Source organism: Notamacropus eugenii, chromosome X (genome assembly GCF_028372415.1).
Source record: "Notamacropus eugenii isolate mMacEug1 chromosome X, mMacEug1.pri_v2, whole genome shotgun sequence".
Lineage (NCBI taxonomy): Eukaryota > Metazoa > Chordata > Mammalia > Diprotodontia > Macropodidae > Notamacropus > Notamacropus eugenii.
Genome location: NC_092879.1, coordinates 52098449 through 52124466, shown reverse-complemented (window position 1 = coordinate 52124466; position 26018 = coordinate 52098449). Strand labels below are relative to the sequence as shown.

The following is a 26018-nucleotide window of genomic DNA, read 5'->3' as shown; positions in this document are numbered from 1 at the left end:
TTTTTGGTTGAGAAATCTGGGAACCACAGCTACTGCCTGGAATTCCACACCCTGAAACCTGCTCCAGTCCTGTCTGTGCTGGGCTCCGTGGCCAAGGCTGGGCTGTGCTCTGCTCTGAGCCTGGTGTGATAGACCTTTTCTGTCGGCCTTCCAGGCTCTCTTGGGCTGGAAACCTGTTTCACTCTGTCATTTTGTGGTTTCTGCTGCCCTAGAATTTGTTTAGAGTCATTTTTTACAGGTATTTTATGGGTTATGAGAGGAGAGCTAGAGCAGATTGTCTTTCTACTCTGCCACCTTGGCTCCACCCCCTCTCCTTTTCTTTCTTGTTCACTCCTGTATTCTCATTCTCTCTCCTCTCTCTCATTCTACGTCTACTTTCTAATTCTCTGTTGCTCTCATTATGTCCCTTTTCTGTGTTTCCATCTCTCTCCCTTGTTCTGTCTCTCATTCTCTTTCTCTCCTCTCTTATTCTTTCTCTCTTCTGTTTGTTCTGTCTCTTATTCTCTCTCATTTTCTTTCTCATTCTGTCTCTTCTCTCTTTCCCACTTTCCTCTCTGATTTTCTGTCTCTGACTCTCCCTCATCCTGTCTCTCATTCTTTGTCTTGCTCCCTTGTTCTCTCTCTCTATTACTCTATCTTTTCCTCTCTGTTTCTCAAACTTCCCATCTCTCCCTCCTTCTCTATCTCTCATTCCCTCTCTCCCCCATTCTCTCTTTTACTTTGTCTCTCACAGTCTCACACTCTGTTTTTCTTTTGTTCTCTCACTCTCTCTCACCAAGTGTTTCTCCTTCTGTCTCTCTTGCATTCTTTCTCATTCTGTCTCTAATTCTCTCTTTTGTTCTCTTTCAATCTTTCTGCCTCAGACTCTTTACCTCTCTCATTCTTTCATTTCCTGCCTCTCATGTCTCATTCTTTCATTCTCTATCTCATTCTGTCTCTCATGATCTGTGTTTCTCTTGTTCTCTCTCTTTCAGTCTCTCTTCCCCATTATCTTTCTCATGCTCTCTCTCTCTCTCTCTCTCTCTCTCTCTCTCTCTCTCTCTCTCTCTCTCTCTCTCTCTCTCTCTCTCTCTCTCTCTCTCTCTTTCTCTCTTTGTCTCATGCTCTCTCCTTCTCTCTCTGGCTCTTTTCCTTCTCTCTCATTTGCTATCTGGCTCTGGCACTGTTTTTCTCTCTCTCCACCTCCAAACCTCTTTCTCCTTCTCCCTCCTTCCCCATCCTACCCCCTGCCAGGGCAGGTAGATATAATCAGTGTTCACTTGGGTATAAAAGGAGACTAGAGAATAGATTATTTGGCCTTCACCATTGTAAAAGAACTTTTCTCATTATCTTTCTACAAGATACTTCACCAAAGAAGAAAAAGAAAAAGAATGAAAACACCAAAACATCTGAACAGAAAACGTCTCGAGGATTTAAAAGTAATGAAATATCTTGAAAAAGAAATACTAAAATGATTGTGAAATAGTTTGAGCAAAAGCTGAGGACATAAATCCTGTTTTCCCTGGTATTCTCTGGTGGCCACTATAGAGCCTGTGAGGGCCAGGCCTCCACCTCAGTTACACCCCTCCTGACTGCTTCCTGCTATGTATTCAAAGTTTGGGACCTAACATGTCTAGTATACATGGAGGATAAACACACATACACTATAATATACACTACATAATGGTTATAGACACTGACATATGATGATATATATTATAAAATATATATATATATAATACATAAAACTAGTACAGTATTCCATTGCATACAGTGCTTTAGAGTTTACAAAGTGGTTTCATATCCACCACTTATCTCACTGAATTTTTCCAGCTGCCTTCCCCAAGAGGCAGGTAGTGCAAATATCATGTCCATTTCACAAATGATGATACCATGGCTCAAAGGGACAGTGATTTGCTCAAGGTCACACAGTTAATAAAGTACCTGAGTTGGGATTCCAAGCCTGTTCCCCAAATGAATGCCCCTTTTTAATGCCTCAGCTATCCTTCCTTTCCTACTTTTGAGGGAAAGGTTTTGTTTGCATTTATGAAAAAGATATGTAACTTGCCAAATGATTAAAAGAAAATCCTCAATTAAATTGTAAAGAGATTACTTTCCTAGGTGGGTAAAAATCTTTCATCCATGTTTTGAAATGAATTTTATATCCTCACTGACTTCATGAGGATTTCATGTGGATGTTTTCACTGAATGATTCACAGACGTAAAGGGAAGTACACGTAGAATCCTACCATATTTACAGAATCAACAAAACACTGTCTCCCAAAGTGGTCCTTTTTGCAAGTGGTTTCATTAGAATCATAGAATGTTAGATCTGGAGAAGACCTTAGAAGCCTTTCATCTAGGCCTCCCCCCTCATGTTACAGAAGAGGGAAGTGAAACCTTTGGATCTGTCCAAGGACATAGAGGGGAAATAAACATTCAAGCCAAAATCTTAACCAAGGTCTAGCATGACTCCAAACCCAATGGACTTTTAAATGCTCAATTAGGAGAAAAAGGACATCTTACTTTTGATTGGCCCTCTCTGCCATTCTAGCTGACCCAGGCCATCCAGTTTATTTCCTTCTATTCTCTGTGCTCTAGTCAGCCAGATTTTCTTGCCTGTGTTTTAGTTTAACATCATTCCCTTCTTTTCCTCTCCTCAGATCCCCAAATCAAATGATGTTAGAGATGGAAGGGACACTGGAAATCATCTAATCCAACTCCCTCATTTTACAGAGGCAGACACTGAGCCCAGGGAGGGGCAGTGATTTGCCCAAAGTCACACAGCCAGGCAGTATCTATCCCTGGTAGGAAGCAGAGCCCAGGTTCTCTACCAACACCATGCTTTCTCTAGCACACTAAGTGGTAATTCCTGTTGACAAACTCCATAATCAAGACAGAATTTTATTTTGACTCTCTAGTACTTTCTATCCAGAATTGTCCTTTTGCTCCCTGTACTGCTACAATTACTTTCTTACTCCATCTGGGTTAGGCTCCCTATAAATGATGTAGTGGAAAACTGTGTGATGGAAAGGTTGCTGGATTTAGTCAGAGGGCATGGCTTCAAATCCTGGCTACCATTTACCAGACATGGGACTTTAGACAAATCACTTAGTCTCTTGACCACAGTTTTCTTATCTGTTAAACTTTCGGGGTGGGAGAAGGCAAGTAGACCAAATGATCTCTAAGGTCTCTTGTAGGTCTAAAGTCTTTGAGTTTATCATCGTAAATGGTTCTGAAAGAAATGCACCATTTCTGTGTTCTCTCCTTAGCTGTCATCCTTTCCCACCTCACCATTCTCTGTTCTCAGATTGGGGCTGGGAGAAAAGATCCCATACAAAAGTCACCTTATCACCACCTACTTTCTCCTCTTGTTGAACTCTCCTTTCCCTTGGCTCTTCTCCTTTCAGCTCTCATCACCAAAACATAGCTGCTGAGTTCTGAGCCTGTCTTAAGACAGATCAATATAGAGCAGAGCACCGAGCAAAGAGTCAGAGACCCAGGACCAAATCTCAGCTCAGTCATCTTGGCCAAGTTGTTCTCCCTCACTGGGCCCAAGTTTCTTCTTCTGGAAAAATAAGATACTTCTTGAGCTACCTTGCTCAGTTACCTTTTCTGTAAAATGGAAGATGAAAGAATCATGGCCTACAAGAAAGAATAGTGGATTGAGAACCAGAAGACCTGAGTTCAGGGCTTGCCTCTGCCACTTGTTACCTGTGTGATCTTGGGCAAATCCCACACCTCCTCTGGCCTTCAGTTTCCTCCTCTGTCAAATGAGGGGGTTAGACTCCAGATCTCTAAAACCCCCTCCAAACCTAGCACTGAATGATCCTGTTTCACAGGGTTATTATGACAATCCAGTGAGATAAGATACATAAAATAAATTGTAAACATCAAAGCTTTATGTGTCTGCTAGTGTTTCTAGCACCTTGAGCCCAGGAGAGTCACATAACCAAAGTGTACTCTCAGTGGACACATGAGGACACTGTACCATACCCAGGGAAGAATTTGGGAAGGAACCTGATCATAGAGGGAAATAGCCAACCTGATCTTCTCCCTCATTCCTTTTATTCTTAGACTAAATAACAGAAACAGAACACATTTGAGTATTTTGCCTTTTGGTAGTAGCCTGTTTTTATCAAATCTCTCTTAGACCACAATTGAACCAATTTTTATAATCAGACTTCAAATCCTCCTGAATATAAAGGAATGGTTACTTTCCCATCTTCACATGTTAGTTGGAGTCAATGTGAGAAGTAGTATGGCACGTAAATAGCCAGTTCTTATAGCCAAGAAGACCTCAATGTAAGCCATGCTTGTCACATGGTCTGGGTGGCAATCTCTCAGTGCTCTAGGTCACTCACAACCCCTTCAGCACTTCTTATACTGTGGGTGTAACCCCATGTGGGGTCACAACCCACAATTTAAGAAGTGCTGCTCTAAGCAACTCTCTAAGACTCGAAGATGCCAACTTGTATTAATAGAGGGAATTCCCTAGACCAGTGAAATCCCAAATCCATCCCTCTCCCTATCTCCTATATTATGGTCTTATTTCAAACATCCCAACATCATGCCTTTTAACAATACAATGACATTGCTAGAATATGTTCAGTCTGTACATCATGACCCAAACAGCAGATAGTGGAGAAGTTGCAAAAAAAAAAAAATGCTCTGAGTTGATGATGTCATGTGGGCAGGAATTCCTTCCATTGGTACTCCTTGTAACCTCTGCTCCTCTGGTCAATCTGATGGATGCTTATAAAGGTCTTTCAGACAGCTAGAAAAATAATAGGATTGACTTCCTGCTTGGCTTTCTCTCCATATTCTAATTGTTAAAATTTTATGGGATTTCTTTTTGGTATCTTCAGAGCTTGCAACAGTCTCTGTTCAACCTTCTCATAGCAGTACAAAGACTGGGAACAAGAAGTCAGCCACGTCCGTGAATTCACAGGCTGACATTAATAAGGATGATGTTACTGACGTCAGGGTAAGAACTTTGTCAGGTTAATATATGTTGGTCACTAAGACATTGCTCTCATCATGTCATTTTGCTTTTCAAAGACCCCTTACTATTTTCCAGCTATTATTATCAGCTCCTGATTTTGGTATTCAAGGCCCCTACAATCTGCCTCCAGCCTGCCTCTCCAACTCAACCCCACCAAGCTCCCCTTTCCTTGGTTCTATCTCCCAGAACCCTGAACTTCCTTTCTTTTCCTAATGCCTCCCCAGTTGCTAATACTCTGTCTTCAAATTATCATGTATTATTGTGCACAGTTGTCTTTGTTGGTGTTGTATTGTCTCTCCTGTCCCCTGTTCACTGCCCCTTAAATGGGAATAGGGACAATTTTGTTTTGTTTTCTCTACCCTTCTATCCCACTTTGCAATGCTTACGAACTGGTGCTTAATAAATGCTTGTTGCATTAAATAAATGTTGGAACCAACCTGTGAGATAGCTAATGAGCTATATAGAGATACTGACGTGTCTATGTAGAGCCCTACAGTAATATACATATATATGTATATATGTATATGTGTGTATATAATATATATATATAATATTATATTCTACATCTTATGACTTAATTAGTGTATAGGGAGCTCCCATGTGGGAGGGACCTCTTTCTATTAGTTCAGATCAGTAACTGCTCTGAAATTTAGAGGCTTAGAGGGTATACTATTTTTATCCCCATTTTACAGATAAGGAAACTGAGATAAAGTCACATAGCTAATAAGTGGCAAACTCAGAAATGTTTTATGGTTTTACAAATCACACTTTTCCCCAACAGCCCTGTGAGCTGTTGGGATGTCACAGGAGGTAGAGCTGGCAGGGACCTTAGAGGCTGCCTAGTCCAACCCCCTGGGGAACTTGAAGTATAGCTGAAAAGACCAGGAAGGGATTGAGTTCCCACCTAGGGTAGCCCCTAAACCAAAGCTATGGTACTTAGCAGAAATTCTGCGTCTAGTTGATTGGCCTATGAAAGGCAAAAGTCTTTATCAGGATTTGAATTACTAATAAATCATCTTGCTCTTTCATACAGCCTGATGGAGATGTGACTAAAAAGCTGAGTGGAATAGAAACTGGAGGTAAGACAGACCTACCCTCTCAAATCTGGGCTTATCAACTGTCCTATTATTTAAATTAATGACAATAATAATCCCCATTTGGTTAGCATTTTGTAGTAGCTGTGAGGAGAGTAGGGTAAAGCTAATAGGCCTTGTCTTATAAAAGAAAAAAATTTGGCCAAGAAGTCATGCTTCTGGGACTCACACCCAGGTCTTCTGACTCTTGAGTCCATTGTACTTTCCACTCTCCAGAGCTATTCTTATTATATATGTATATAATATATTATTTTCATATGTAATATATATGTTACATCTATGTGTGTGTGTGTGTGTGTGTGTGTGTATAAAATTTCTCAGCTGTAAGCTCATACTCTTATGGAATTTACAAAGTATAAAGCAGGATTGACATTATACCCAGGCATAGTAGGCATCTCAATAAACCATGAGTTCCAATAGACTGTGAAGGCCCCCTGCCCCAATCAAAACTTCAGTACCTTTTGTCTAATACTGTCATAGTATCTTTAGCTTTGATCCATATTAAAAACACATAGGGGGAGGCAACATTTTGAGCTGTTGTCAGCCATTTATAAGCAAATATAAATGAATGCCATATACTTTTCATGACAGCAAGTTTTAATGGAAATTGGGAGAAGGAGCTCTGAGGATATTAGGAACTTGAAGGGATGGGAGGGCCACAGAATCGGAAGGCTGCTAACACTCAAGACAAACTTTCAGATATTTCCTAGAGTTGGCCCTAATCCCTGCACTCCTGGATCTAAAGGGCCAGGCCAGGGGTGGGGAAACTTTGGCCTCGAGGTCACATGTGGCCTTCTAGGTCCTTGGGTGCAGCCTTTTGCGTGGGTCCAAGTTTTACAGAACAAATCCTCTTATTAAGGGGATTTGTTCCGTGAAGTTTGGATTCAGTCAAAGGGCCACACTTCAGGATCTAGAGGGCCACATGTGGCCTCGAGGCTGCAGATTTCCCACCCCTGGGCCAGACCTTTAAAGAAGCCAAGTATTTCCCATGCAAATTTTGGAAATATGGTGCGTGAGAATGTGCATGCACTCTTAAGATCCAGGGCCTCTGCAAGCTCCTAGCCAGTTCACCAGGAGGCATAAATCTACAGTTGCTGCAACCCAAGTGGATTAATCGCTTTAATATAATATCCCTGTACTTAAGCACTGTGGAATTGTAAAATCCTAGGATCAGAAAGGGCCTTGGCGACCATTTAGGTTAGTACCTTTGTTTTATGAACAGGTAAGCTGAGGCTCAAAAAGAGCTGGTGAATGACTTGCCCAAGGTCATACAGAGCAGACGCAGACTAAAATCCAAGTCTCCTGACTCTGGAACCACTATGCCTATAGTCCCTAGGGTTTTCAGCTTTTTAATTTAATTTTTTTGGTTATTTTTAAAGTTCCAAGCTGTCTCCTTCCTTCCCTCCTCACACTACACTGAGGAAGGCCGCCATTTATCACAGATTTATACACACACACATCATATGTTGCGTATATATACATATATATGTAAAACCATACTATGAATGCTTCTGTTTATCAGTTCTTTATCTGGAGGTGGATAGCATCTTCATACATCCTTTATACTTGATTTGAGTATTTGTAATATTCAGAATAATTTAGTTGTTATTCCCAGTTATTCTTTGAACAATATTGCTGTTACCGTATACAGTGTTCTCTTGGTTATGCTCACTTTGCTATGCATTATTTCGTGAAAGTCTTTCCATGTTTTTCTAAAATCAACCTGCCTCATCATTTCTTACAGCACGGTAGTATTCTATTATAATCATACATCACAACTTGTTTAGCCATTCCCCAGCTGATGGGGGCTCAGTTCCCCTCAGTCCCTGCAGTTTCCAATTCTTTGCCAAAGGTATTCAGTTTATTGCCAAAGACTTTCTAATTTTTAGTGTCTTTTTTGTGTCCATGAGAATCATCAGAAATGGATATTAGGGAGTCTATGTGATCTTGACCAAGTCATCTCTCATCCCTGGGCCTCAGTTTCCTCATCTATAAAATAAGAGCATTGAACTAGAACCGGGATGTCAAACTCCTGGCTAGCCAAACTCCCAAGTGCAGCCAAAACCAGATTAAAATATAATTGGGAAATGTATAAAAAGATAAATAAAAATCCAATACAACATAGATCATGTTAATTTATGATAGAATTTCTAGGTCAATATGCGACCCACAGGGATCCATTTCTATTTGAGTTTGACACCACTGGTTAGAAAACCTTCAAAGTCCCTTTCTGCTCTAGATCTGGGAGCCTAGGAACCAACAATGCATTATGGACCAATCTTGGAAGGTTCTCTGTCATGCCTTACATGAGAAAACATCAGACCTCTCTGCTGTTACCATGTATCAGACGCCCCATGTCAGTAGTGTTGTGCAGGCAGTCCCCAACCTCCTCCATCTGGGAGGGCTTCTTCCCTGTGCCAGGCCCTGTGCATTACTTGCTCCTTTCTTGGAGGACAAGCAGCTGCTTTGTGCTCAGAGCATTCAGTTCCTTGGTCTTCTTTGGGAAGCACCTCACAGCTGTTTTTGGACCTTCAAATTTTCAATGGTCCTCTCCCTACTCTAGATCTATGCCATTCCTTGGGGGTGCTTGTTCGACTAGGAGCTGCTCACGTCCCTTCCAACTTTGTGATTCAGGGAGATCAGCCCTCAAATCCCAACATTTTCTTGCATTACACCCAAATTCAATTTTTCCACTTCAGTTGTTTTCTGTGTTCCTTCTTCTACTTTGACTGCATTATCTTCTGTCTTTTCCTCTGCTACATTCATTCTGCCCAGGGTCACTAAGTGATGCAGTGGACAGAGTTTTGGACTTAGGAGTCAGGAAGACCTGGATTCAAATGCTACCTCACACACTTAACTAGCTGTATGACCTTAGGCATGGACAAGTCACTTAATCTCTCTCCTCTCTCGTTTCCTCAAAGGAAAATGGAAATAATAGCATCTGCCCCTCCCTCTCCAGAGTCATCATGACCACAAGAGATATGTGTTAAGCATTTTGCAAGTCTTAAAGTGCTATAGAAATGCTTGTGGCTGATTTCAGTGTTTTCTTTGTTATTTCCCATCTTTATAAGATTTTTTTTAGTATTCCTTCCCAAGAGGGATATTCTTTTAATATATTATATTCCCAGGTTATTGATATTAATAATGTATACCCAAATAGTTTTCATCCCTCTCAAGATTTTTTAGCTATTTCGTCTTGTGAATGACTGATAACACCTTAATGTTTCCTATCTCTGTGAGTAGTTGCCACTTTCAGCGGGGACTCTTGGAACACCAGGCCCTGTGATAGCCATTGGGCAGATATTTGTAAAGGACTTTCAGTGGCTGCTTCCTCATAAGGTCCCACTTGTGTAATAAGCATCCATTCCAACTCTAACAAACCATTCCTATTTAGAGGTATTTGTCCTCTTGAGAATGCTAAATCAACAATTTTCATTTCTTCCAGGTCAAAATTCACCCACTAAGAATATCAAACCTTCACCATCTGTAGCACCAGATCCTCCAAAAGAAGACATATGTAATTATAATATTACTTTTGCCCCAGAACTCAACAGACCACCCAAGGTAAGAAGTTATTGGTTTTTGTATAAAATTGACATGGCATTAATATAGGCTGCCCTCTACTTGATTCATTATTGAGCCAAACAGCTCAACCTATTCCCTAAGTGCAGTCAGGCCATAGGAAGATACTTTGAAATTTATAGTCATCTCAGAGTGTTAATCCTGAAAGTCATTGCTCATTGCCATCAAAGTTGAGTGTGTTACACGGGATCAATGGAAAGTTTGCAGGCTTGCAAAAAATGGTGCAAGTTTTTTTAAAAAATATATTAGATGAGCCTTAGGTTATCAGTGGTTCACTGGAGTTCTCCCAAGCTTCCATTGTGGCACAGGAGGGATGGTGGGTTCTCAAAGACTGTTTCAGGAGAATCCAAGCTATGACAGGTGAGAAAGGCTTCAAGGTTGAGGCCAGCAACAAATTGGTATATCTGTCCTCCAAAGACCAGCTTAGTTAAGGGAGAGAGGCTCCTTTTCTGAAGCTTGTTCACTGGAGTATTATTTTTTTTTCAGCCACAGCAACTCATGAAAGCTATCTATTTGGGTATATAAGGGCTACAATCTGTGTTGGTAGAGAGGATACTCCCACCAACAAAATCACAGATTTGGTTTGTAAAGGCTCCATTCAAGGCAATGAAGTATTAAATGAGGTCACAGATTGAAAATTCCAGGTGCCCACATCCTCCCTTACCTTACCTGACTCAAACCAAGGAGAGATACTTAATAGTTATCAAACAGAGAAATTGCTTTTGAATTCTTTTTCTAATAGTAGATGACTGTGCCGGGCCCTTTGTACTGTATCACCTCATCCCCTGGTGACCATTGGCAAGTAATTCCCAAGAGACCAGAGAGGACCTTTCCTTCCCATGGCATTTACAGATCTTTACAGCCTTTGAAAAACAACTTAGGCCCCCTATGAACTCTAATCTTCTGAGCTATGTGATCCACATTATTTGAAAGAAATTCTATACCATTAAGGGGAAAAATTACCGTTAGCCCTATCACTTGCTATGGAAATAAGTGATATCTAGTTCCAGATCAGTCACTAACTCACTTTATGACCTTGGATAAGTTATTTAACTTCTCATTTTATGGAGGACACAATGAAGTGACTTGCCTTGCACCACCTAGCTGATTCAAAGGCAAGATCTGAATACAGACCCTCTAGTCTAGCACTCTGTCCTCAATGACCTACTTCTCCCATGAGAAAGCAAAAGGCAAGTCCCCTGAGGAACAATATGGGGAACAAGCTGGAAGATACACTTTGGCCAAGGAAAAAGAAAACCAAGTGTCCTGTTAACTCACTTCATTCTATATTGAACAAAAGTGGACTAAGTAACTACTATGAGCAGAGTACAGAACCCTTTTTATTAAAGGGCTCTCACACTAGAGCTTCTGCCTGTTTTTTCCTATCCTATAAGAAAGCCAATAAGGAAAATCCATAGGCCCCAGATTTGTTCCTGAAGGCAGCTAGATGGTGGATAAAGTGCAGGGCTTGAAGTCAGGAAGACCTGAGTTCAAATCCAGCCTCAGACCCTTATTTGCTGAGTGACTCTGGGAAAGACACTTTACTTGTTTTTGCCTCAGTTTCCTCATTAGTAAAGTGGGAATGAAGAGAGTCCTCCTTCCCAGGTTTGTGAGAAAATCTTTGTAAAGCTCTTTGCAAACCTTAAAACACTGTACACTATTATGCTAGTGATGATAATGATGATGATGATGATGATGATGATGGTGGTGGTGGTGGTGGTGGTGGTGGTGGTGGTGGTGGTCAGTCGTTGAGCCTAGAGACCAAAATGAAGTCATGGACTTCCTTGGGGCCTACAGGATTGGAATGTCTGTATACAGTAACACTGCAGTGAGGAGACTCATCATCCTGAGTTCAAACCCAACCTCAGACTCTTACTAGCTATGTGACCCTGGGCAAGTCACTTACCCCAGTTTGCCTCAGTTTCCTCAGCTGTAAAATAAGCTGGAGAAGGCAATGGCAAACCACTCCAGTATCTTTGCCAAGAAAACCCCAAATGGGGTCACACGGAATCAGACTCAACTGAAATGAATGAACAACAGTAAACCAGACAGCTCTACTCCCTAAACAGAGCTTACGCCCCAAAGAACATTGACCAAAAAGCCAGATATGGCTCTGAGCATCTACTTTGCCCCTTCAAATCTTTCCCCAAATTTGCCTGCATGGAGAAAACTTTCTGTTCCTCTGGGCTGACTTTACTTAGTTACACTGGGGGCACTATGAATACTATGAAGAATTTTTGTTTCCTTCTAATAAATTCTGCTTGTACATTTCTTATGACAAGAGAAATTTTGTTTACTTTCAAAATAAGATCTTGAATCCTTTCAATTTCTGTTTCTCTTCATTGTGAAAAATGACAAAACAAACCAAGCTTAAGCAAGATGTTCACATTTTAAGAGCCTTTTTCTCTCTTTTTTTTTTTGCACGTGCTAGGTACAGCAGAGAGAGCTCCCCCCAAACCTGTATGAGAGACCAACGAACAGGAGAGCAAGCTGTGCCTTTGACTTAGGTAAATTGTTATTGTCACTCACTGGGTGCCTAGCGTGCCAGGTACCACAGAAACAAGGGCTGCCAAAGCAAACCGCTCCAGGGGTTAGAGTCTAGTAGATCAAATGAGAGAATCTTTGTAAAGCACCATACCTAGTTATTGTTATTATCATTAATATTAGAGTTAGGGAGGCAGGCTGGACATATTATGATAATCAACAACTACAAACAAGTAGATCAGATGGAATATCATGTGCAAAGTACTTTGTAAACTATAAAGCCCCCAGCACTGTGAGCTGTTATTGTTCCAGCCTTTCCTGAGAGGGCTTCCCAGAGGAGGGTGGGATTTGAAGATGCGGTGAGACCTTCAAAGAAAGAGCAGAGAAGATGACTAAAGGTAATGCAGGTGATGGGAACGGAGTAAGCAAAGATGAGGAGGGGTTGTGGATGGCACATTCAGAGGATGGTGAGTATACCAAATTATAGACAACCCCCTCCAAAAAAAAGCAAATGCCCTATGGCATTGCAGAAGCTGAATTAGCTTCCATTTAGAGTCTCAGGGCTAAATCCTAGAAGGCTCGAAGTTCAGAATCTGGTTACCTTAAGTGATGGGGCTTCAAGTCAAAATATTAAGTTTGTATTGTAATGGACAGACTGTACTGTAATGTGCTTCCTAAATATATCATCCAGAACTGAATACAACATTCTGACTGTGATCTGCTTAGAGTGATAGCTCAGCACAGCAAAGATATCCCCGACCTTATTCTTTTTCAAAATGGGGCTCCATATCTCAGATCTAAATGGAAATTCTGAGGAGTGGAGTCAGTTAGAGCTCAGCCAGAAAGAACTGGAGGAGCTGGAGCAAGTAGCAAATGAAGAATGATGAGATAGGACTGAGCTGCAGCAAACAAGGAAGATATCAAGAAAGGCATGACGGAGCATAAGAGGCAAGTGGTACCCTCTACTCAAAGCTAAGGGAAGTTTCAAGACAAAGGTCTGCTTTTTTTCCTCAGTTTCCCCTAATGGTTCCTGTCTGTCTATAAACACTGAATCACAATATAACCTGCTGGTTCTTTACCCAAATGTTTCTGGTTACCTGAACTTTGCCCTACCCACATAGAGGCCAGATGTTAACTAGAGATAGAGGTAAATTAAGGCAGAGAGCCAAATCAGCCAAAATGTTAGGAATTTTCCTAAATGAAGGGCTAATTGTAATTGTACTGCTTACTTCTTGTCTAGAATAAATGTCCATAAGTCACCAAAGGACCTTAAAGGCCATGGTCCTAGGCTTAAAATGAGATTATAATGTTAGAGAGCACTAGAGATATGCAGGGGCTAAAAGACAAAGCCATTGAAAAGTAAAGGCCATGGAAAGCTTTCAGATGGAGGCTGGTAGGGATGATGTGGATATTGCATTGCTAGAGGACTGGCATGGAGCAGTGTAGCTAAAGCTATACAGAGGACACCTAGGGATAGAGGCAGGGATACAGAGAACATTTTGCAAGATGCTGTTGAAACTTTGGGGACACTTAAAGTAATTACTAACTTATATGAAGAAGCTACACTGGTTTTTCTAAATTCTCTGAGGATGTAGATTTTTCTAAAATTCCCCAAAAGCTATTCAACTGTGTATATCCTTTGACCCAGTGATTCCACTGAGCCCCAAAGAGATCAAAAAAAGAAGAAAGAAAAATGTTTATTTTTGTCATGTCATTGTAATTAGGTATGACTATTTGTGACTCCATTTGAGGCTGTCTTGACAAAGATACTGGAGGAGTTTGCCATTTCTTTTTCTGGCTCATTTTACAGATGTGGAAACTGAGGCAGGCAGAGGTTAAGTGACTTGCCTCAGTTCATACAGCTAGTAAGTACCTGAGGTCAGAGTTGAACTCGGGTCTTCTTGAGCCTTCCTGAATACAGACCCAGCACTCTACTCACTGTGCCATGTAGCTACCCATAAAATATTTATAGCTGCTCTTTTCTGTGGTGGCACATGGGAAACTGAAGCAATGCCCGTCAATTGGAGAATTGCCAAATGAGGTGTGGTGCGTGAATGTGACAGTACTACTGTGTGACAAGAAATGATGAAGGGGAAGGTTTTAGAAGACCCTGTGAAGACTTGTACGAACAGATGCAAAGTGAAGTAAGCAAAACCAGGAGAACAATCTACACAGTATAGCAATATTGTAATGATAGTAAACTGTGAAAGACTTAGGAACTCTGATCAGCACAGTGACCAAACAAAGTTCCAAAGAGCTTAGGATGAAATATGCTATTTACAGTCAGAGAACTGATGGACTCAGAGTATAGAGAGAGACATTTTCTTCTTCTTCTTTTTTCTTTTGTTTTTCTTGTCTTTTCAATGGATGGAGGAGGGAGAGAATTTGGAACTGAAAATAAAATAAAATTCAATTATAAAAATAAATCCCCAGGAAATTGTTATGTGACCTCTCAAAGAAGAGAAGATTCTACACCAAAATAAGACTGTTCATCAGGGAGTATCTAGAGATAGATTATCTGGATTAACTTTATGAGAAAGACCTATCTAGTACCAGGAGCAGCTACAGATGCCACCAGACTTCTATACCCAAAGCATATAATGTGATATCACAGTGGAATCCCAGGACTAAAACTGGACTTTATCAGGAAAGGAACCATGTCTCCTGGAGAAAAAACACATGGGATATATGGGTCAGAAGTATAACCAAAGCACCAGCAGGCATCTGAAGCAGGGAAAAAGAGACAGACTGCTAGAAGTATCAGGGGTACAGCTTTTAGAATTATGTAGAGTCTAAAAACTTCAAGGCCTGCAGTTACATGGCAACATGCTTACAGAGACCAGTAGAGCAATATAGTATGATGATGGGACGCCAGAAGAAACACATGTGACATTCTTTCAAGGTACCATTTAGCCAAAGCAAAGAAAGCCCTTCAAGTTTGTAACTTGGGTAAGAGACTGATAGAGAATAAAACAATAAAATCCAAAGAAGCAAATACAGTTAGACTGGAACAAGTGTGTTTGGGTATTGCATACCCCCAAGAGTAGCCTCCTAGGAAATGAAGAGATGGGCAGCATGAGGCCCCCTCCTTGAATGGAGGTTCCAGGAGGAGCCCTCTGCCCTTTAATTAGAGCATACTGAGGAGGTATGTGATCTTGCAGGAGGCAGACACTACTGGGGCTTGATGGGGAAATTCAGAGGAGTGCTGCAAGGTGGAAAAAGATGCTTACCTTTTTATGTTTCTCTTCACTTCTGTGTTTGAATTTCAGAGTTTCTCCACAGCTCTGATCTCTTCATCGTGAATGTTTGTAAGTCCTCTATTTCATTAAAGGTCCGTATTTTCCCCTGTAGCATTACACTCAATTTTGTTGCTTGTTATTCTTGGCTATAAGCCCATATCCTTTGCCTTCTGGGATGTGATATCCCAGATCCAAGTCTCTGCTCCTTTACAGTGGTGGGCTACTAAATCCTATGTGATCCTGACCATGACTCCTTGGTACATGAATTCTTTCTTTCTGGATGCTTACAGTGTTTTTTCCTTGAACTGAATGCTCTGCATTTTGACCATAATGTTCCTGGAAGTTTTCATTTTGAGGTTTCTTTCTGGATATGACAAGCAGATTCCTTCTATTTGCATTTTGCCCTCTGATTCTAAGAGATATGGACAGTTTCCTTTTAAGGCTTCTTGAAATGTAATGTCTAGGCCCTTGAGGCTTTTTTGGTCATGGAGTTCAGATAGTCCTATGTGCAAACATATTTTCATCTGACCTGAAGAAGCAGGTTTTTAAACAGCCATTCCATCAGGCTCACTCTTCAGTACCCTTGTACATTTCCACATTTCCAGTTTCCCTTTCCTCCCAAATGGAGCATAAGTGCATTCTCAACAAGCCTGCAAATCCCAATGCAGCACAAAGGATTGAAGAAAGTCTCTCTTTGCACAGACTCTTAGAATCAGTGAGTTTTTCTTAGTCATTTATCTTGGTTGAAAAAGAACCAGCTTTCTTCAAATCATACCTCAGACACCTCACAGAGAATTGAAAGCTGAGCCCTGGATTCTGGAAGATTGAGACAATGGAGGGAAGCTGAGCTGGCCAATCCTCCCAAGCTGGAAAGACTTCCAGTATGGACCCCTGGTCTGGCATCCAGGCACAAGCTGAACTGAATTTGACAAGGCTCATTGCAGGGTGGTTGTCTATCAGATGATGAATTCTTTGGGCCACAGCAATTCATAAAGATGGTCTACCTAGGTTGGAAGCAAATGGCAATCTGTGTCAGAACAGGGAGCACCATCACCAAGGAAATCATAGCTCCCTGAAGTACTGAGAGAAATAAAAGAGTTACCAGTTAGCCTTTACTCTGAACGTGCCTTCCACTTTGAATTAACTCAAAAAGGGGGCAGCACAGGGACACTGGACTTGGAGTCATAGGCCCTAGGCTTAAATTCATCCTCAGACATTACTAATTTTGGGCCCTTACGCAAGTCACTCTTTGTGCCTCAATTTCCTTGTGGGAAAAGTGGAGGTGGAAGTAGACTCAATGGCCTCTGATGTCTCTCCTAGACCTCAATCTCTGATTCTATAAATACCAAGCTCAAAGGGGAATAACTCTCTAAGCATGAGCTAACTTAAAGTAGACTAGAGTTTCTTAACCAGGGATTTGTGAGCTTGCTTTAAAAAATATTTTGATAATTGTATTTCCATATAATTGGTTTCCTTTGGACTCCTATGTATTTTATGTTAAACACTCTGAGAAGGGGTCCACAGGCTTCACCAGTCTGCCCAAGGGATCCATGAAACAAAAAAGGGATAAGAGCCCTTAAAATAGATCCTTCTAATAGAATTCTATTTTTTATTGTATTTCAGCAGGAATATCATAAGTATGGACAGAATGTTGTACCCATCATCACTGTATGGCTGCATACATGTTCTTTGTAGAGGCTTATATTATCACCACCATTATCCCAAACTATTTATTCAGCCCCTGTCTACCTGTAGAGTTTTGCAAACTAATATCCTAAGCAAATTGACAGAAGCCACTTCCTGCCTTCTGGGAACTTATAATTAAGCTAGACAATATTTGAGTGGGAAGACAGAAAGGAAACACATGGAGAACTACCCAAACTTTGAGCAAGTAGATGAATTAATAATTAACACATTCACATTGCCTCCCAGAAGAAGTATAAATACCCACTTTTGGAGTTGCTCTTATATTTTCAAATGGCCTGGGACCAAGAAATACTTATTCCCTGTCTCTCTCTCTCTTTTTCTCTCTCTGAATGTTACAAGTAAATAATGAATCTTTTTTTTAGGGCAACCATCCCAAAGAGCCTTCCTTTCTCATGTTCTCTCAAATACGTAAGTAAAGAACAAAATTAGTGTGACTTTTGTTATGGGTAAAATCTGAAATAACTGAGAAGACAAAGGTTTGAACTTCTGAGCATATTGATTTCTTAAGCAAGGCATACCAGTTGCGTAGCAAATCGGGACCAGGATTCTTCAGCTTGGCACTGGACCCTGAATGCAGGGGGAGATATTTTTTATACATTAAAAGAAAACAATTAACAGGATATAAATCAGGATACAAGATTAAGTAATCTGATTTCTAAGTGGAGGAAAAATTAAGGGCTTTCTGAGTTGAGAGGGGGATAAATGAGTTTCAAGAGTTGAGACAGGGGAGAGTAAGCAGGCAGATATTTCCAGATGTGAAACAGAATGTCACTCAATCCCATGATTAGCAAGCAGGTGGAATTTACAGGAAAATGTTATTTAGGTCTCAAAATGAAGTCAGTTTTACAAGATGAAGTCACTTTGGTTTACACAAGTCCCATCATTCTTTTAATTTCCCTCTTTGATTCATTGCTGAGGAGGCTAGTCCACTCCCCCAACAGATCACTTATTTATAAGCCAAATTTATAAGATTTTTAATGTGCTCATGCTTACCATCAACATTATATACCAAGAAAAGACCACTGGGAAGCATCTTCTTACATAGTTTAGTACAACAGCTAACACAGAATTTAAGAACAATTACGATGATATACAAATCTTGTTAAATAGCCTGTACAGGTACGCTAAATGGACTAATTTTGAGAGGGGAGATTTACATGTCACCAAAGTAACCAAGAAAACTCAACAAACATAAACACAATGAAACAAAGAAAAGCCAAAGCAATACAATGGTGATCATCAGTTTCAAATAACATCAAGTCTCCTTGTAACCTAGTAACCTCACTCCCAATGTCCATTTAATCATCACATGTTGTATTCAGTCCCAGATGCCCCATGTAGTCCTCTAGTCCCTGGACATATCTTGGGCATTTGGGAATAGACCAATAGCTGTCTCAGGACAGCTCTGAAGGGGCTATGCTTCTTCGGTTTCAAGTCATTTACAGAAATTCCTAAATAATTCTGCTAAAATCTGCCAATAACAAGACTTAATAAAACTTAGTACAACTCCTAAATTTTGTTTTCCAGTAACTAGTTCATTTGGTGAAAACCAGTTCAAGCCTTATAGAGTTGATCCTACTAACAACAGAGCTATAAGAACATCAAGTTAGAACCCATAATTCACCTGAGACTTTAGAGAATTTCTATATACCCCTTGCTGTTTTTATCTTTACCTCAATCCCCTCCTTGATATAAGAATCTAAAAACAATCATGAAGGTCAGAACCTTCTGTCTTTTAAAATTATTAGACATACTTTCAAATGGGAAAATTATTTCACTTTACAATTATCAATACAACTTTATATATTAAATCCTCAATCCAGTTTTGAGAACTTACTACTAAAACATAAAGCCTGAATTTCCAATTAGAAACATTTAGAAGTCAATCATATGCATGTGTATGTAGTTCTTAAAGAAAAGTCTATTCCTGTTCCTCAAATTTTACTATTCCATTTAATTAGAAAACTTATATATTATTACATCCTTGTTTTATTATTTTGTCTAATTTGTCTTGGGAGGATATCATCACTATATTATAATTTGGCCAAAAATATAGATGAAAATTATAAGATTTTTCATACCTGCATTTTATTGTAGTAGCTCAAAAATATTCCAGTATTAATCTATTAATTAATGGATTTAGTATTGTACTTACAAAACCTCCACTGCTCGCCTGACCTGATTTTTGGAAATTTGCTACGAAAGGAAAAGGAGACTCCCAAGTTTTTGCAACAATGTCAAGACTCATCCTTTCAAGGGCACAGAATGACTTGACGTCTACCATAACAGAGGAAAAACTCCCTTCGTTTTGTTTGATTCTAGGCACAAGTCATATCTGACAGGCAATCCATATGTCCATATTTTTCACAGGGTACCATACGTTCAGAATTAGCCAGGTAGTAAAATTTTCTGTTCAGAAAAGAAATAGCACAATGGAGAAACGGAGTCAGGAGGATATTACCTTAAACCATACCAAGGTCACCCCCCTCAGCTTTTCCCAGGGACAGACATCTACCTGCAATGGACTGCACTACATGCCATTTTCTGCTTTACTGCTGAACTGTTGATTTAATGGGCACTTCAGCCATCCCTGTAATCAAATTATATCCCCAAGAGTTTTTACCTCAAATTACAAAATTATACTAATCAGAGTATAGGCTGTGTGGTAAACAAGAAAGTTCTGTTGGCCACATTCCTAGGTGAGAAGGGTTGGGACCTAGCATGGACAGATTGGAGGTCAGAAACTAATGAAGGGCCTATTAGAGAGGAGAACGTAAAGTCACATGGCCAGGGGACAGTATAGAGGGAGAGCCAAAGTTCAAAAAATAATATAAGAAGCCCCCTTTTTCTAAATGTGTTGTAGTCATCCTGTAACCTTCCTGGGGAGGCTACCCGTCCATTCAGGGGGAATGGACGTAAAAATGAATAAAAGCTTTCCTGATTTCACAACAGGGATTGTTCTTTGTTTAAGGTGAGCATGTTTCTCACTGCTGGGGCTTGTTAGATGGGCTCACTTCTAACAGGCTTGAATATTATTAGTTTTCTCATGTTTCCCTAACACTTACATGTCATTACTTTTCAATTATCCATTACTGATAAATTAAAACTAACCACATTCTGGAGTTTCAGATACACAGCAAATACATGATAGTTGACATAATGTATTGAAGTCACAGCTTTAAACCGCACTGTACATTTCATAATTTTTATAAGTGATAGCTAACAATGAAAACTCATTTTGTCCTATAGTAAACTTGTGAATTCTCCACTTTGACAAAGAGTGGGAGAGGGGATCCTATTTTCTCAGTTCTAGGTTCTCAGACTTTAGTCATTTCGATTTTGCAACATTCAGTCAGTAGGGCTGATAAGATCTTATGACTCTTTCCTGAATACAAAGTCTCAAGGGACCTCACAGATAAGAATATCTTAAAGAGTCTGTGCAACTTTTTCCCAAACAGTCAATTATGATTCTCTGTTTTAAAACAAAATGTGACCCATTAAGCATTTAACAGTTCTCATATATCTGTTTTTATCACATTATATTAATAGCTCAGTTTGTAATTTAAGGGCATCCAGATTAAAAGAGGAGGTATTTGTCTAGCAGCATTTCTGACATAATATCATGTATTTAAAACATGAAACAAAAATTTTTACCAGTCAGAAGGCATCGATTCAACCAAATGTATTTCCTAAAATATCTTGCACAGAAAATCATTGACCTTATTACCTTTGGCAATTCGTATTAATCACATCAAAAACCTGGTATAAAGTTATCAAGTATGGAACAATTACATCCAATGAAATAGTCAACTTTATATAGTACTTACCATAAGCCAGGCACCAAATTGAGTATTTCACAATCATATCATTTGATCCTTATAACAACGGTGGGAGCTGGGTTCCATTATGTTCCTCTTTATGGGTCAGCAAACTGAGATAAACAGAGATAAAATAACTTTCTTAAGATCACACAGCTAATAAATTTCTGAGACAGGAATGTAACTCAGGCTTCCTTGCATTTTTCCAGCATTTTTTTTTGCATTTAATGCCACAATTAATATGAGATCACATTTCACCACACCATAATTTAGTTACAGGATAAATTTCAACCAAATGAAATCTGGATTTACAACCACAATATCAAAATCTCAATTTCCCAGGGCTATTAGTCACTTGTGCTTTCAAATTTAGAGCTCAGAGTTAACAGCTCATTTACAAAGGTTCATGGTAGCACTTTGATCTTTCCATAAACTTTTAATTTATTTTCTTTCAAAAATCACCCAAAGAGTCAAATCAGTTCCTTTCATGTTCGTAACCTGGCCTCATCCTCCCTCTCCCTGAGGCTTTTCAGTTTTAATCCTAAACTATTCCAAGTGGCAGCCTTGTATTCCCATCCCCTTGCTTTGGAGCTCATGAGATTCCAAAGACTGGTGAATATACCCCCAGAATAATCTTTGAGGAGCAGAGTGCTATATTTCCTAACCATATCCCAAATTATTTAAATAACTAATCTTTATTTTATTGTGCAATTCAGCACAAAATTTTGCACAGTCCTAATTAATTGCAGTAGTGTTACCCTTTTAGGTTCCTGAGAGAAACCTAATGGTTTTTTTCTAATTTTCTTTGGTGATTTTGCTTCTAGTTTACCTAAACAGTTCTGTTGTGTAATGCTTTGAAAGTTCTACTTTAGTGTTCCCGAAAGATATTTCCAATTCATGGTCACTTTCCCTATTTCCCATCACCATGAATCCAAGGTCTAGGTCCAGGCAATGGTGGAAGAGGAGTGAGTGGTCGCTTCACACAGATCCCTCTTCAGTTTAAATCACCCTTTCCATTTCTTAATTAAATTTTTCTCATTTTTAAGTTGCTCCCTAATTTAAACATGGTCAAGAAAAGGTTCATAAGACATGCCTATTAAGTTGTAGATAAATTTAAAATGTGAACTTCATACCAATTATTTTCTTCCCTCTGGGATTACTTTCAAACTGGCTAGCTGCCTTCCTTCATTTATCATCGTCAGAGAAAAAGGAATCTAAGTGCTGTTTACTCCTAAAATTTTTACATAATTCTTATTTTTCCTTAAAACAAATTCTACAGAGTGATACCCCAAAACTCACTAAGATGTGTTTGGCATCTGCTAAGTGACTTATCCGATTGGATAAAGAGAAACGAATGAGTTCTTGGAATTACCCTAAATCCCAGTAGTTCTCCCCTGAAATCTTAAAATGATTAATCTCCAAATTCCTTAATGATTAATTTCCAATCTCCTTAATCTCCAAACTTCCAACATCTACTAAGATATTTTTAGCAGTTACTATAATTTGCAGTCTTCATTCATATATAATGCCACAAATTCCTACAAACTAGGAAAAAGTTATCTTTTCTTTGATTTTATCTCTGTAACTCCATGGTGACCAGGGCTGAAATAACAGAGAAAGAATATTGAAGGTCTTTTTTCCTTTGTAACCTAATCTTTTGTTGAAAACCTAAAGTAGGAGTTAAGTCCTGATTACTGGGACAGAGGTTAGCATCAGATTACAGAAGTTTGGGGAAACTGCTGAATGAGTGAATGAAACTTTATTCATCTTTCCCAGTATACTAAACTCTTTGGCTGCAACTTTTCAGCAGTTTTCCTGGCTGGCTGCATTTTCCCCTAAGAAATGTTTTCAAGGTAGCAGAATCTACAAACACCAAACATGACACACAACAAAGATTATTTTCTGAGCATTTTACAAAGACATAAAAACAGACAAAATGATAAGACAGAAAACAGTGTGCACAATTTTCCAAAATTTGCAGTGATTAAAGATCCTGTCGTGTAAATTTTGGGACCCATTTGGATTTTATATATTTTAGCATAATATGAGAGCTCTATCTTTTAGCTGCCTCTTTCACTCTTGTATGGGAATCTATACTTGTTTCGAGGTCAATGAGAATTTCTCTAAGGTGGGGGTGTCAATTTAACAATGAGCTCGTCCCCTGGTTTCATGACAAAAGAAATTTCTCCAAGGAGGAATCCTTTGGTATTTTACTATTACCAAAACTCATTGTCCCCTTAAACAGAATATGTCTTCCGCAGCAGTGTGGGGGTAAACTTTACCTTGGCTCAAAAGAATTGAAATCGAGAGGGGGGTCCTACCTCCAGGGCAGTCTTCCATAAAAATGAATATGCAATCCTGGGGGTTGGAGTTCTTTCTCAGTTTGGCTGGCTTCACCAAAAACTGTCATGGTGAAATCTGAAATAAATGAGGAAACAAAAGTTTGAGCTTAAGAGCATATCAGTTTATTAAAACAATGCATGCCAATGACATAACAAACCGGGACCCTGAATACAGGGAGAGAGAGATTTTTAGGCATTAAAAGAAAACAATTAACAGGATATAAGAAATGAGATTTCTAATTGGAGGAAAGGTTAGAAACTTTTTGAGTTGGGAGTGGGATGAATGAATTTCAAGAGTTGGGACAAGGGAGAGCAAGCAGGTAGACTTTTCCAGATGTGAAACAGGATATCACTCAAATACAAGGTAAAAGTTGTTGCATTCATCAAATGCTATGGTGGAACTGATGAGGGCTGGAAGGGGGGGTTTGAGACCCCCACAAAGACCAGGGTACCGGGGGCAGGTCATCTGCAGAAGAATTCACGGACTCAAGCATTGTTGAAGTCAAGGTAAAGATTTATTACACTTTTCAATGGCTAAGAGTTCTTAGGGAACCTGCAACCTTAAAGGGTACAGGGAAAGTTTATATAGGATATTCTATAGTATCACTTGTGCCAAATATGCTACCTGGGTGTTTTGGGGTGGGATTAGGGAGTAGTTAAGGAGTGGTCAATTCTTAAAGGAACATGCACTTTTGGTATCTACTGCACAGATATTTTACCCAGAATTCATCAGGAAATAGCCCAAGGGAGGTGTGGTTTTAGGTCTGAAATGTCTCTAAGTCAACCAGGGGTCAGGGCTGGCTCAGAAAAACCAGGTTGTTCTCATCAATGTCTTGTTAGACAAGATAAATGTAAGGGAGTATAGGTATGTCCAAGCCTAGGATACATGATTGGTCAGTGAGTAGTAAATGTCCTATGTTATGACCTAGTGCACAGCCTGTTAAGCCAGTACACAACTGGTTCAAACTAATGAGTTCTATAGGTGCATCTGGCTACTACAGCAGGAAGGGAGATAACAGCTGTTGCTAGGGCAGCCTGTATCCTTGGGCTGGGGAGAAACTGCCTGAGATAGTATTTTGAGGCTAGGGAGAAATGTGATTTTAGAATTGGGGCCCAAGTACCTGCAACCAAGCACCCCATCAGAGCCCCGTGGAATTTAAGGGAATATCTCATCCCTATGGCAAACCATTTCTGTGTGTTCTTCGTTAGGAGGAGCCAGACCTAGTTGGGGGGGGGGGGCAGGGTTCAGGGTATGGCATTGGCAGAGTGGCTGGATTCCCCATATCGCCTACACAGTGGCCTGAACAGCAATTGTCTACCACAGAGACCCAAATCTACTTGACAGGGCAAGAGGGACCTTGAGAAAGAAGTTTTTTCTCTTCTTTGTGAACATCTAACACTCTCCCAAATATAAAGACAAGCCTTAGATTCAATAATGAGGACTTTGGAAGGAAGATGTCTAGCTTTTTGGTCACTGAAGCAAAAAACTCAACAATGATCCTTTGCTTTTCAGGCAACATCAGCTCCTGCAAAACAGGCTACAAGAAAAGGTATGTATGAAAAAATGTTTGGAGAAAACAAGGTGGCAATTTGATTTTCTGTTGGGTTATACTGTAAAAAGTGAAGCAGCAGATCACCTCATTCATGACAGTCATTTAGTCTCCCCTCTATCCAGATGTTACTCAAGTTTCTCTCCCTCTGTTCAGAACAACTCTTGCTGCTGGAAAGAGATGAAGTTTGTTTGCAGAGGACCAATATCATGTTAGGAAAGAGATATGCCACTTCTTAAGAGAAGCCATGGGGACTCTAGGAAGGTTTAAGGGACCTGACAGCCATCAGATGTCCAAAGCACACCCTGACCTCATGCCAGGAAGCTAACATCTTTGCAGACTATAACAGCTCCTTGGTATCTGATGCTCAGCCTATCCTGGAGAATTCCCTGACAAATAGGCCACAATGCCTGGGTCTACTCCGATCTCAAGTTTCAGAGGGATATGGGCAAGATTGTCCAGAAAAGGCAACATCTAATAGTGGAAAGATAATGTTAGATTTGGAGCCACAAGATCTGGGTTCCAGGCCCATCTCCGCCATGTCTGTGTTATGTCACTAGGTAGGCTGTTAACCTAGACTCTTGAAGCCTCAGTCTGAAATTTAGGAATCATGATACTTCTATTACCCATCACCCAACACTGTTGGGAGGAAATAATTTTGTAAACTTTAACACTCTCTATAAATGTAAGCTATTGTTGCTTGAAGTTGGGACTGGGATCAGGAAATGCCAAGTAGCCTCATGTTATGAGCCCTAAATCCTGAGTCAGGAAAGAGAAAGAGAGACAAGGGAGCAGCATCCATTCTGACATCTTTACAGACCCATCCCACGCCCCACCCACACACACCTGATATAAACACACAAGACATCCTTACACAATGACAGATGCTGGTGCCAAAAGCTTAGTTTTTATCTTTAAGGAAATACAAAGCCATCATATTTCATAATGGCAGTCAGTGGGAAAAGAGAATTCTTATTTTTCAAATTTCACTTCACCCACAACTTTTTAGGAATATGTCTGTTTCATATTGCTTTCTGTATAGCCAGTCTGAGAACCTCAGTGTAGGTCTGCCCTCTGTTGCCTCTGGAATTTAGAAAACAAGATTATCTTTAATTCCCCAGGTCTGGTAAGGGGAGATTCCTATAACCATCTGGCTTTCTCCATGCACTTTGCAGATTTACCTCTAGGAATGTTCCTTTTAGAGTATAGTCATACAAG

The 26018-nt window shown here is 39.9% G+C and overlaps 2 protein-coding genes across 16 annotated transcripts in view; one reads left to right on the top strand and one right to left on the bottom strand.

Annotated features, from left to right (window-relative positions):
• Window positions 1-25150, bottom strand: part of LOC140515491 (uncharacterized) — a 497421-nt gene extending 472271 nt beyond the window's left edge. For 3 of the 9 annotated variants that reach the window (XR_011971047.1, XR_011971051.1, XR_011971053.1), the window contains exons 1-4: window positions 23230-25150; window positions 20918-21021; window positions 17609-19499; window positions 15375-16387 (exon numbers count right to left, since the gene is read on the bottom strand). The gene's annotated coding sequence lies outside the window, so the exon portion shown is untranslated. The remainder of the gene's footprint in view (window positions 1-15374; window positions 16388-17608; window positions 19500-20917; window positions 21022-23229) is intronic. The other 6 variants (XR_011971048.1, XR_011971050.1, XR_011971052.1 and 3 more) reach the window with 3 other exon arrangements.
• Window positions 1-26018, top strand: part of LOC140515485 (fibrous sheath-interacting protein 2-like) — a 100047-nt gene that overhangs the window by 26995 nt on the left and 47034 nt on the right. For 4 of the 7 annotated variants that reach the window (XM_072626213.1, XM_072626215.1, XM_072626217.1 and 1 more), the window contains 7 exons: window positions 1341-1418; window positions 4848-4966; window positions 6018-6063; window positions 9524-9642; window positions 12092-12167; window positions 17453-17498; window positions 24764-24800. In XM_072626213.1, coding sequence (XP_072482314.1) covers window positions 1341-1418; window positions 4848-4966; window positions 6018-6063; window positions 9524-9642; window positions 12092-12167; window positions 17453-17498; window positions 24764-24800 — 521 coding nt within the window. Of the gene's footprint in view, window positions 1-1340; window positions 1419-4847; window positions 4967-6017; window positions 6064-9523; window positions 9643-12091; window positions 12168-17452; window positions 17499-24763; window positions 24801-26018 lie in introns of those variants that run through there. The other 3 variants (XM_072626220.1, XM_072626219.1, XM_072626214.1) reach the window with 2 other exon arrangements.